The 13,550-nt window shown below is 39.2% G+C and overlaps 1 protein-coding gene across 1 annotated transcript in view; it reads left to right on the forward strand.

The window, feature by feature from the left end:
* The window catches only part of LONRF2 (LON peptidase N-terminal domain and ring finger 2), a 49,055-nt gene extending 39,361 nt beyond the window's left edge, over positions 1–9,694 (forward strand). The window contains 3 exon segments of the mRNA XM_070511623.1: positions 411–537; positions 540–559; positions 2,767–9,694. Coding sequence (XP_070367724.1) covers positions 411–537; positions 540–559; positions 2,767–2,961 — 342 coding nt within the window. The 3' untranslated portion in view covers positions 2,962–9,694.
* Positions 9,695–13,550: the final 3,856 nt, after the last annotated feature.

The raw sequence follows: 13,550 nt of genomic DNA on the forward strand, positions 1-13,550 counted from the left end.
CGTTCTTTCACCACAAAAAACATTTTTGCATAAATGTTTATATTACTGTGTTATTTTTAAAAATGAAAAATTGGAAATAACCTTAATATAGCTTATGTGAATGGTAGAGGAAATGATGGTATAACTCAAATATGATTGCATGTAGCCATGAAAATTATTCGTAATAACATGGGATATGTGCCTACAGTTGTTGAGAGAAAAATCAGGATGTGATAGAGAACAGAGAGATCTGCACTATGTAAAAAGAAGTGCAGTTTCTATGTTGAGCATGTGTCTTGTTTATAAAACACTAATGAGTTATCAAAGTAACAGATACCTCGAATCTGCTTAGCAGAGGCAGCAGAGGTCGCTAAGTGTATTTCATGTGTAATAACGAGTTGTGAAAATGGTTGTCTCCTTTCCTTGATCAGGTGGAAGGTGCAGAGTATGAAGAACTAGCCAGTCTTCAGGATTCAGTTGATCAACAGTCTGTTTCCTGGTTTACTTCACTTCAGGATCACGTGAAAGAACAAATTTTAAGTCATTTTGGGTTAATGCCAGCCAGGAACCTGAGCCTCAGGTACATTCTCCTTTTTTCTTATATAATGCTGTTATTTCCTGTTGTGGTGTGTGGTGTGTGGCACTGTTGTGTGATATACTTCATTGTGATTGCTTATGAATCAGTTCATTTATTAGCAGCCCCAGGAAGTGCCTAATAGAGTAGCATGTGCCTCTTGGAGCAAAACAATAAATGTTTTCTGATTGCTACTACATAAAGATAATTTCTTTTCTATCACAAATCAGTTTATTCTGATCGGCCCTCAGCTTTTGTGCTTTTACTTCTCTCACCAACATCATAAGATTTAAATAGTAATTTTAGTTTATTGGCATCAACACTCCACGTTTGGCACATCACATTGCCTGGCCCCTAATAAACAGGTGTTGACTAAATGAAGAGCAGATGCCCTAAGTCGTGTTAAATTAGGAGCTTCCCTGCCCTTGTGGTCCCTTCCATTCAGTCGTCACTGGCTTCTGCTTGTGCCCCCAGCAGGGCTTTTGGTGAAGCTGGTTTTTTAAGCAACAAATTGGCTTCAGGTGTGTGAAGCATTTCCAAGTGCAGGTAACTCCTCTCCTTGGCGTCTGGGTGACAGAACCAGGCAGGGATGGTTTAGGGTTGTGGCTGAGAGCACACAGTTTCCGTTGTACACACACCCCTCTTGGGGAAAGTGGGGAAGCAGGACCAGCTCTCAGTGGGTTCAGGGTCACATGAAATGTCTTTTGTGTCTTTTCCATCCATTTTTGTCTTTTCCTCTCTTTTGAGGGCTTCTGTCTTTTACCCCCACCGGAGTTCTGTCTTTTCCAAACTCAAGACAGTGCTTTAAGCCAGAAGTTGCCTCTGAGTCCCTCCTCACCCTCCACTCTCTTATCACCCCCTCTTCCTACTCTGTATTGTAGCTCAGATTCAGAAAGAAAGGTGCTTAGACTAACTCCAATTAAGGTATGAATCATTCTTTTTGTAGGGATTTTTGCTTATTAATCCAACTTAATCTCTAATTGGGGGAGGTATTAACTTTTTATTATAGCTGTAACAAATTACACAAATACAGTGGCTTAAACAACAGAAATTTAGGGACTGGCCTGGTTGCGTAGTGGTTAAGGTCGGTACACTGTGCTGCACTTCAGTGGCCTGAGGTTCGCAGGTTTGGGTCCCAGGCGTGGACCGACACACTGCTCATCAAGCCATGCCGTGGCAGCGACCCACATATAAACTAGAGCAAGATGGGCTCAGATGTTAGCTCAGGGCCAGTCTTCCTCACCAAACAAACAAAACAAATAAGTTTATTATCTTGCAGTTCTGGAGGTCAGAAATCAGACACAGGTCTCATTGGGCTATGAGCAAGGTGATGGCAGCACTTTGTCCTTTCTGGAGATTCTAAAGGAGAATCCATTTCCTTAGCTTTTTTACCTTCTAAAGGCTGCTGGCATTGCTTGGTTCGTGCCCCTTCTTCCATCTTCCAAGCCAGCAACGTTGCCCTCTCTGACCATTCTTCCATAGCGCACATCTCCCTCTGACCACGGCCCAGAAGAGCTCTTGCTTGATGGAGAACCCACCAGGATCATCTAGCATGACCTCTCCATCTCAAGGTCCTTGACTTACTCACATCTGCAGAGCCCCTTGTGCCGTGGAAGCCTCCATGTGCACAGGCTTCAGGGATTAGGGGGTGGGCACTTCTGGGAGACCATTTTTCTTCCTACCACAGAAGATTGTAGGTGGTATGTGGGAGATATTTTTATGCCGAGCCCTTCCCATTAAGCATGCTACTCAGTTTTTCCTGCTCTGTTAGATGAGGAGGGAAAAGGAGAGTTGTGAATCATATAGAAGGTCTTTTTCTCTAACAGTTGGGAGGGAGGCCGGTTCCTTCCTCATAGTGGCTTGGCTGTCCCTGTGCACTTTGTCCTCAGTGTGACTCCTAATCTTTCAGTAGAATCTACCTCACTCTGAACCATGGTGACTCCAGAGTGCCCCCTCCCTGGTTCTCAGCTGGGGTTCTGCATTGGAAGATACTTCTCTTTGCAGTCCTTTTGTGAGTTCCCCCCCACTTAGATGTGTAACATAGGAGTCAACTGTGTGTTTCGAGGGCTGAATGAGTTGTGAAGTAAACCTAACTTAGGAGGTGGCACTCAATTCTTGCTCATATGTCTGTTGGTGAAACAAAAGACAATGTTGGAGGGGTAGGCTTGTATTTTAGGCGATAATTTTGTGGTTTCTTTTCCTTTCTTTTGCAGAGTAATCCTAGTGGTCCTGCTTGGTCCTGGTGGATCCTGGCAGTGTTGCCGTTGGAACTCAAGGCTCAGCTGGCTATACTTGGCGTGACCTCGCTTAAAGAGCGTCTGCTTGCCGTTCGGAGAATATTAGTCATCATCACACGTAAGATAAATAGTCGGCAAGAGCTGAGTAATAGCAGGGAGAGAAATAATTGATTTTCTCTCTCTGTCAAGGTTTCCAGAACCCCTTGTACTTTCATGAGGATGCGAGGCATGGACGAGCAGCATCCCATTCATTGCGCTTTGTGAAATGCTTGTTGATAGAGTTACAAAATGGAACATTTAGCAAATATTGACTCCTACTCAAAAGTTAAAAGTCTATGCCTGGTGGAATCTCACTCTGTACAAGGTTAGCCTAAAGTTTGAATGGAGCCCATGGTTGGAAAGCAACGTAAGAAAATCTCTTTGAAGCAGATGCTTCTGGTGTGCTGACACAGCATGGACATCACAGATGGTTTGCAAATGGTTTGGGTTTTGCAAGAAAGGAGGACTCCTTTTTTGTAAAGTACTTTGCTACACCAGATGGGAACAGCATGCTTCAGTGGCCAGACAGTAAGGGGGAAACCACGTTTTTATCTGGATTCAGATTTCTCAGAGCACAGGCTAACCAAAAATGTGCTTAGGTGTTGTGTGTCACTGTGAAGTTGTCTGTGAAATTGAGGCATCAAACCATTGTCCAGTGCAGGAGCTGAACTTAGGTCTTACCTGAGAAGCAGTTGCTACTCGATAGAACTGTGTTTTGTGTCCTGCAGTAGTTCAGATGTTGTAAATTTCATGTTGTAATCAAGTGAATGTCAAAATGCAAGAAAGTGTACCTTGGACATAGAAAAATCTGAGAACAGTGTAGTTTATTTGAGGATGTATATTTATACACACTCAATCAAGAGTGAGCAAAAGTGAGTTAAAACTACATGCATTGGGATGTCAAACATATGACCAAACTAGTGCAAAGAGCCCATTGAAAGCATAACCCTGTGGCATTGATTCAATGGATACTAAGCATTTAGGAATCTTTTCATCTTTCTGCTAGGATTCACATTAGAAATTAGGCCCATCGGTAAATTTGAGTTCCCCACCCATCCACTAATACATGATGACATTAAAAAGCTGCTATGAAATGGGAATCTGTCTATTCCAGGGAAACATACCAGGAGAATATTCAAGGAGAGCGAGGCTGGTAGGGGATGTAAACATTCAAGTTTTTCTCCAACACGAACCGAGAAGTTATCTTTGTTTTTTTGCAGTGTTACAGTGATAGAGCAGGTGTCATCTATTAAATAACAGTACCTTTCACTGCCAACCTAATGCGCATTGGTGACATTGATTGGAATAACCATTTGACCCTGAGATACTGAACCGTTCTCACTGGCCTAAGCAGCCGGCGCTTTCAGTTGGCTTCTTGGCCTGTGACGTGGATGTTCTTAAATGAAAGATGGTAAGGACCAGACTAGAGAGCAAATCGCAGCTGTAAGTTTTGCTTTCTTCATTCAAGGTGTATGATTTTGAGTTTTAAAAGATGTATTTCAGATACTAAACGTTAGTGGTTTCTTGACCCATCAAGCATTTTATTGAAAAGACTTTCTAATAGTGTTTGTTTTTAATTGTAGGAGTTTTCAGTAGCTAAAACTCAGTTTCGTCATGGGAGTTAGAAAACACTACTAGTGGAACTTAGTCATAAAGAGAAAATGTGAAAGAATTTTCCAGTCAAATGTTCCCAGTGCTTCACTTACTGTGAATCTCACATCTCATCTTGTACATGGTTTAAAGGCAATTTGGCCAAGTGGTTTCTAAAAGATTTTATTAATCCATGCATTAACAATAGTGTTCAACTTTCTTAGGCACTTTAATCTAACGTGATCATTTAAAAGAAAACAAAACTGTATCTAGTATGCCAGGAGGCCTTTTTAGAAATGGTCATGAAAATGGGTGTGAATTGACCATGCTCTTTCTCTTTTGGAAAATCTTTTTCTACTTTAAAACTGTATCATTGTATTTCTATTTGGGGGTGTCTGATAACCAGAATGTGATCAAATTTCTGCAAGAGCCTTCCTCAAGTTAGGTTTCTGTGCTCACAGTATTTGGGCTTTCCCCATAACAATCAATGCTGTTGCTTTCTCACCCTCACTCCTTAAATGTCATAACTCACACGGTTCTTTAACCAGAACCCTTAAGTTATCTCTTCCTGATTCTTTCTGCCTCTGTCTGAGTTGTCTTCTCATTCTGAGTGTTCGTACGTAAAGCCTGTTGAATAGTATTGATGTGGACTAGAGCAACAGAAGTTTTTGTTGTTTTTATTTATTGACACCAAAGGGAACTGACTGTGATCGCTTCGTGCTCGGTCCAGCGCCACCCCTCCACAGAGGACAAAGCTGGAGTGGATTGGTACTTCCTGAGCACTTAGGTTACACTATTCATCAGGAAGTCCCACCAAGGAAATAATATCCTGAGACATATTATGAAAGAAGCTTCCTTTTACAAACTTAAAAAAAGAAAGGAACCCCAACTCCAGTTTGCTACAAATAGAGCTAAAGAAGAACAATCCCCTTTCTCCTCTCCTACACCTATTTTCTATCATGGAGATCTCATTTCTAAGGATTTCTCAGAAAATAATGTAATCTCTGGGTCAAAGTCAGATCATTGCAGTTTGATTTTACTGAAAATGTTCCAACATGAATGCTCTAGTTACATGAGAATAAAAACAGAATCTACAACGCAGGGAGTGATTTTTCTTGAATACAGTACACTGTTCGGTATTTTTCCACTTACTCTCCTGAGAGGCTTCACTCGTCATTCCATCCCTGCCTGTGTCTTTGAAATGCAGCAGATGTCCTGACAGGCAGGATTCTGAAAGCCCATGAGATTTTAGGGTATCACATCCCCTATGAGTCCCCGTCTTCAGAATTGAAAGAATATTTATTAAAGTTGCAAATGAAAATAAATGTAAAATTTGAAGGTTTATTCATGCAACCACAATAATTTTTTTTTTTTTTTAAAGATTTTATTTTTTCCTTTTTCTCCCCAAAGCCCACCGGTACATAGTTGTATATTCTTCGTTGTGGGTCCTTCTAGTTGCGGCATGTGAGACGCTGCCTCAGCGTGGTCTGACGAGCAGTGCCATGTCCGCGCCCAGGATTCGAACCAACGAAACACTGGGCCGCCTGCAGCGGAGCGCGCGAACTTAACCACTCGGCCACGGGGCCAGCCCCCACAATAATTTTTAATCTATTCATGTACCATATTTCAAGTATTATCCCGTTTTGATGACCACAAAGATGTCCTTTCTTCTACTTAACCCCCTTGCCCAAACCAGAAAACACCAAGACTATTTGCTAAGTTGTGTCTCTGTTCTTGCTATACCTCACGTCTTACCACAGGGCTTTTGACTCATCAAGGAGCAAAGTTAGAGATGGTAGAATTACCATGAACTGTGGTATTATCATTTGTTTTTGGTACAGTTCTAAATGGGATTGTTTACTTAATTTCTCTTTCTGATAGTTTGTTGTTAGTGCATAGAAATGCAACAGATTTTTAATTATTGATTTGTATCCTGCAACTTTACTGAATTCATTTATTAGTTTTAACAATTTTTTAGTGAAGTCTTATGGGTTTTCTATATCTAAGATCATAAAATCTATGAACAGATAATTTTACTTATTTCTTTCAATTTGTGTGCCTTTTATTTCTTTGTCTTGCCTAATTGCTGTGGCTAGGACTTCCACTACTGTCTTTAATAAAAGTGGCAAGAGTGGGCATTCTTATCTTATTCCTAATCTTAGAGGAGAGGCTTTAACTTTTGACCGTTGAGTATGATGTTACCTGGTAGCTGTGGGCTTGTCATATATAGCCTTTATTATGTTGAGGAACATTCCTTGTACACCTAATTTGTTGTGAGTTTTTGTCATGAAAGGATGTTGAATTTTCTCAGTTGCTTTTTCTGCATCTATTGAAGTGTTCATATGGTTTTTATCCTTCATTCTGTTAATATGGTGTAGCACATTGATTGATTTGCGTGTGTTGGTACATCCTTGCATCCCGGGGTAAACCCCTCTTGATCATGGTGTATGATTGCTTTAGTGTGCTCTTGAATTTGGTTTGCTAGGCTTTTGTTGAGGATTTTGAGATAACTATACGGTACACTGAAATAAGACACTGATGAAAGAAACTGAAGACACAAATAAATGAAAAGATATCTCGTGTTCTTGAATTGGAAGAACTGATATTATTAAAACATCCTTACTACTCAAAGAGATCTACAGATTAAATGCAATTCCTATCAACATTTCGATGAAATTTTCTACACAAATAGAAAAGACTATCCTAAAATTCATACAGAATCAGCATAAATTTTAAGGTCCCTAGGATTTCCAGAATGGTAAATGAGCTTGGCTTCAACTTAAAGTCACATGCTGTTATTAGCCCCTTACAGGAGAGTCAGCCTGTCCTTTGAATGGCTGTGAAAGGCTTGGATGGCATCTTCTCACGTAAGGCTGTTTAGTCTACACTGAAAATCTGCTGTTTAGTGTGGCCACCTTCAATGATTCTCTTCGCCAGATCTTCTGGATAACTTGCTGCAGCTTCTCCATCAGCACTTGCTGCTTTGCCTGCACTTTTATGTTATGGAGACGGCTTCTTTCCATAAGCTTCGTGAACCAGCCTCTGCTAGCTTTAGACTTTTCTTCTGCAGCTTCCTCACCTCTCTCAGCCTTCACAGAATTGAAGAGAGTTATGGCCTTGCTCTGGATTAGGCTCTGGCTTAAGGGAATGTGGTGACTGGTTTGATCTTCTATCCAGACCACTAGAACTGTCTCCATATCAGCAATAAGGCTGTTTTATTTTCTTGTCATTTGTGTGTTCATCGAAGTAGCACTTTTAAATTCTTTGAAGAACTTTTTCTTTGGATTTACGACTTAGCTAACCATTTGACGCAAAAGGCCTAGCATTTGGCCTATCTCAGCTTTCAACATACCTCCCTCACTAAACGTAATCATTTCTTGCTTTTGATTTAAAGTGAGACACATGTTAGTCTTCCTTTCCGTTGAACACTTAGAGGCTATTTTAGGGTTATTAATTGGCCTAATTTCAGTATTGTTGTGTCTTGGGGAATAGGAAGGCCTGAGGAGAGGGAGAGAGATGGAGGAATGACTGGTCAGTGGAGCAGTCAGAGCACACACAATATTTATCAATTAAGTTCACTGTATTACATGAGCACGGTCTGTGGCGCCCCTAAACAATTACAATAGTAACATTAAAAATCACTGATCAAAGGTCACCATAACAAATATAATAGTAATGATGAAAAAGTTTGAAATGTTGCATGAATTACCAAAATGTGACACAGAGACACGAAGTGAGCAAATGATGTTGGAAAAATGCTCCATAGACACACTTGCTCCATACAGGGTTGCCACAAACCTTCACTTTGTGAAAAAATGCAACACCTGTGAAGTGCAGTAAAGCAGAGCGCAATAAAACGAAGTATGCCTGTATGTTTTGCTGCTGTTGGATGGCATGTTCTGTACATGTTGTTAGATCAATTTGGTATAAAGTGTAGTTCAAGTCCATTATTTTCTTAGTGATTTTATCTCTGGATGATATCTGTTGTTGAAAGTGGGGTATTGAACTCTGCTACTATTATTGTATTGCTGTTTCTGACTTCCCATGTGTTAATGATTATTTAATATATTTAGGTACTCTGATATGGGGTATGTATATATGTATATATTTGTAATTGTTGTATCCTCTTGATGAATTGATTCCTTTGTCTTTATATAATGACCTTCCTTTGTCTCTTGTTACAACTTTTGACTTAAATTCTATTTTGCCTTATATTAAGTATACATAAGTATATTACGTATAGCTACGCCTGCTCTCTTTTGGTTTCCATTTGCATGGAATGTCTTTGCCATGTCTCCAGTTTTAGCCTATGACTGTCTTACAGCTTAAGTTAGTCCCTGTAGGCAGCATATAGTTGGGTCTTATTTTTTTTTATCCTCAGCCACTTTTGTGTCTTTTAATTAGAGAATTTAAACCATTTACCTTTATGGTAATTATTGATAGATAAAGACTATCACCATTTTGTTACTTGTTCTCTGATTGTTTCTTTCTTCTTCTGTTGTTGTCTTTCTTTTTGAATTGATGATTTTTTATAGTGGTATGCTTGGATTCTTTCTCTTTATCGTTAGTGTATCTGTTGTAAGTTTTTGCTTTATGATTTCCATGAGGCTTTCGTAGTACAACTTACGATAGTCTCTTTTAAGCTGATAACTAGTTAACTTTAATTGCATAAGAGATTCTACACATTGACTTGCCCCCCACCACATTTTATATTGTTGATGTCATAATTTACATCTTTTTATATTATGTGTCCATTAACAAACTATTGTAGCCATAAGTTATTTTCAGTATTTATGTCTTTTAACCTATATGCTAGAGTTGAAAGTGGTTGACACACCACCATTGCAGTATTGGAGTATTTTGAATTTGACTACGGTAGTCCCCCCTTATCCATGGGGGATACATTCTGAGACCCCCAGTGGATGCCTGAAACTGTGAATAGAACCAAACCCTATATGTACTGGTTTTTTTTTTTATTGAGGTCATAATAGTTTATAACATTGTGAAATTTCAGGTGTATATTATTTGTCAGTCACATGTGTATGTACCCCTTTACCCCTTATGCCCATTCCCCAACCCCCTTTCCCTCTGGTAACCACTAATCTGTTGTCTTCATCCATGTGTTTGTCTTCCACATATGAGTGAAATGATATGGTATTTCTCTTTCTCTGTCTGGCTTATTTCACTTAACATAATACCCTCAAGTTCCATCTATGCTGTTGCAAATGGGACAATTTTGTCTTTTTTTTTTTTTTAAAGATTTTATTTTTTTTCCTTTTTCTCCCCAAAGACCCCCAGTACATAGTTGTATATTCTTAGTTGTGGGTCCTTCTAGTTGTGGCATGTGGGATGCCACCTCAGCATGGCTCGATGAGTGGTGCCATGTCTGTGCCCAGGGTTTGAACCAACAAAACACTGGGCCACCTGCAGTGGAGCATGCGAACTTAACCACTAGGCCAGGAGGCCGGCTCCCAATTTTGTCTTTTTTATGGCTGAGTAGTATTCCATTGTGTACATATATCTATTCTTTACAGATCTTCTTTATCCATTCATCAGTGGATGGGCAGTTAGGTTTCTTCCACATCTTGGCTATTGTGAATAATGCTGCTGTGAACATAGGGGTGCGTAAGTCTCTGAATTGTTGATTTCATGTTCTTTGGATAAAGACCCAGTAGTGGAATAGCTGAGTCATTTTGTATTTCTGTTTTTAATTTTTTGAGCAATCTCCATACTGTTTCCCATAGTGGCTGCACCAGTTTGCACTCCCACCAGCAGTGTATGAAGGTTCCCTTTTTCCACGTCCTTTCAAATATTTGTTGTTTTTGTCTTGCTAATTATAGTCATTCTAACAGGTATAAGGTGATATCTCACTGTAGTTTTGATTTGCATTTCCCTGATAATTAGTGATGTTGAACATCTTTTCACATGCCTGTTGGCCACCTGTAAATCTTCTTTGGAAAAATGTCTGTTCATATCCTCTGCACATTTTTTGAGCATGTTTGCTTTTTTGTTGTTGAGTTGTATGGGTTCTTTATTTTGGAGATTAACCCCTTGTCGGATATATGATTTGCAAATACTTTCTCCCAGTTGTTGGGTTGTCTTTCCGTTTTATTCATGGTTTCCTTTGCCTTGCACAAGCCCTTTAGTCTAATGAAGTCCCATCTGTTTATTTTTCTTTTGTTTCCCTTGCCCGAATAGACATGGTATTGGAAAAGACTTTTTTAAGACTGATGTCAAAGAGTGTACTGCCTGTATTTTTTTCCAGGAGTTCTGTGGTTTCACGTCTTACCTTTAAATCTTTGATCCGTTTTGAGTTAATTTTTGTGTGTGGTGAAACATAAGGGTCTGGTTTCATTCCTTTGTGTGTGGCTTTCCAGTTTTCCCAACATGATTTATTGAAGAGACTTTCCTTTCTCCAGTGTATGTTCTTGGCTCCTTTGTTGAAGATTACCTGTCCGTAGATGTGTGGTTTTATTTCTGGGCTTTCAATTCTGTTCCATTGATCTGTGTGTGTGTTTTCCTATTAGTACCATGCTGTTTTGATTACTATATCTTTGTGGTATATTTTAAAGTCAGGGATTGTGATGCCTCCAGATTTGATCTTTTTTCTCAGAATTGCTTTAGCTATTTGAGGTCTTTTGTTGCCCCCTATGAATTTCAGGATTCGTTTTTCTATTTCCGTGATGAATGTCACTGGGATTCTGATTGGGATTGCATTGAATCTGTTGATTGCTTTAGATAGTATGGACATTTTAACCGTGTTTATTCTTCCAATCCGTGTGCATAGAATATATTTCCATTTCTTTGTCATCCTTGATTTCTTTCAATAACATTTTAGAGTTTTCAGTGTATCAGTCTTTCATCTCCTTGGTTAAATTTATTCCTAGACGTTTTAGTCTTTTCGTTGCGATTATAAATGGGATTGTATTCTGAAGTTCTCTCTCTGTTAGTTCGTTATTAGAGTATAGAAATGCAACCGATTTTTAAAGGTTGATTTTGTACCCAGCAACTTTGCTGTAGTTGATTATTTCTAATAGCTTTCCAGTGGATTCTTTAGCATTTTCTATCTATAAGATCATGTCGTCTACAGAGTTTCACTTCTTCCTTACCAGTTTGGACTCCTTTTATTTCTTTCTTTTGCCAAATTGCTCTGGCCAAAACCTCCAGTACTATGTTGAGTAAGAGTGGCAAGTGTGGGCACCCTTGTCTTGTTCCTGCTCTCAGAGGGATGGCTTTCAGTTTTCCCCATTGAGCATAATGTTGGCTGTAGGCTTGTCATATATGGACTTTATTATGTTGAGGTACTTTCTTTTTTTTTTTTTTTGAGGAAGTTTAGCCCTGAGCTAACTACTGCCAGTCTTGCTCTTTTTTCTGAGGAAGACTGGCCCTGACTTAACATCCACGCCCGTCTTCGTCTACTTTATACATGGGACGCCTACCACAGCATGGCTTTTGCCAAGCGGTGCCATGTCCGCACCTGGAGTCTGAACCGGTGAACCCCGGGCCACCGAGAAGCGGAACGTATGAACTTAACCGCTGCACCACTGGGCTGGCCCCCTCTGTTGAGGTACTTTCCTTCCATACCTACTTTGTTGAGACTTTTTATCATAAATGTATGTTGGATCTTGTCAAATGCTTCCTCAGCATCTATTGAGATGATCGTGTGGTTTGTATTCCTCATTTTGTTGATGTGGTGTATCACATTGATTGATTTGTGGAAGCTGAACCATCCCTGGGTCTCTGGTATAAATCCCACTTGATCATGTATGTATGTATGTATGTGTGTATGTTTGGATGATCCTTTTGATATATTCCTGTAGTCAGTTTCCTAATATTTTGTTGAGGATTTTTGCATCTATGGTCATCGGTGATATTGGCCTGTAATTTTCCTTCTTTGTGTTGTCCTTGTCTGGCTTTGGGATCGGGGTGATGTTGGCCTCATAAAATGTGTTAGGAAGTGTTCTGTCTTCTTCAAGTTTTTGGAATAGTTTGAGAAAGATAGGTACTAAATCTTCTTTGAATGTTTGGTAGAATTCTCCAGAGAAGCTGTCTGGTCCTGGACTTTTATTTTTTGGGAGTTTTTGATTACTGTTTCAGTCTCTTTACTTGTTACTGGTCTATTCAGATTCTCCATTTCTTCTTGGTTCAGTTTTGGGAGGTTGTATAAATGTAAGAATTTATCCATTTCTTCTAGATTGTCCCATTTGTTGGCATTTAGTTTTTCATTTTGTTCTCTTATAATCCTTTGTATTTCTGTGTTATCCATTGTAATTTCTCCTTTTTCATTTCTAATTTCATTTATTTGAACCTTCTCTGTTTTTTTCTTAGTAAGTGTGGCTAAGGGCTTGTCAGTTTTGTTTATCTTCTCAAAGAACCAGCTCTTAGTTTCATTGGTCCTTTGTACTGTTTTTGTGGTTTCAATTTCATTTATTTCTGCTGTAATTTTTATTATTTCCCTCTTTCTACTGACTTTGGGCTTTGATTGTTCTTCTTTTTCTAATTCTGTTACGTGTACCTTGAGATTGCTTATTTGAGATTTTTCTTGTTTGTTAAGTTGGTCCTGTATTGCTGTGAGTTTCCCTCTTAGTCACGTTTTTGCTGCATCCCATATGTGTTGGTCTGGTGTATTTTAATTGTCATTTGTCTCTAGATGTTTTTTTATTTATCCTTTAATTTCATCAATGATTCATTGGCTGTTCAGTAACCTGTTGGTCAGTCTCTACATATTTGTCATGTCCCAGCATTTTTCTTGTAGTTGATTTCTAGTTTCATAGCATTATGGTCTGAAAAGATGCTTCATATGATTTCAATCTCCTTAAATTTATTGAAGCTTGCCCTGTTTCCCAACATAATGGTCTCTCTTTGAGAATGTTCCGTACCCATTTGAGAAGAAGGTATATTCTGCTGATTTTGGATGGAGTGTTCTCTATATACCTAAGTCCATCTGGTGTAGTTTTTCGTTTAGTTCCACTATTTCCTTGTTGACTTTCTGTTTGGATGATCTATCCATTGATGAAAGTGCAGTGTTAAGGTTCCCTACTATTATTGTGTTGCTGTTAATATCTCCTTTTAGGTCAGTTAATAGTTGCTTTATGTACTTTGGTGCTCCTATGTTAGGGCATATATATTTA

This window comes from Equus asinus, chromosome 6 (genome assembly GCF_041296235.1).
Source record: "Equus asinus isolate D_3611 breed Donkey chromosome 6, EquAss-T2T_v2, whole genome shotgun sequence".
Taxonomy (NCBI): Eukaryota; Metazoa; Chordata; class Mammalia; order Perissodactyla; family Equidae; genus Equus; species Equus asinus.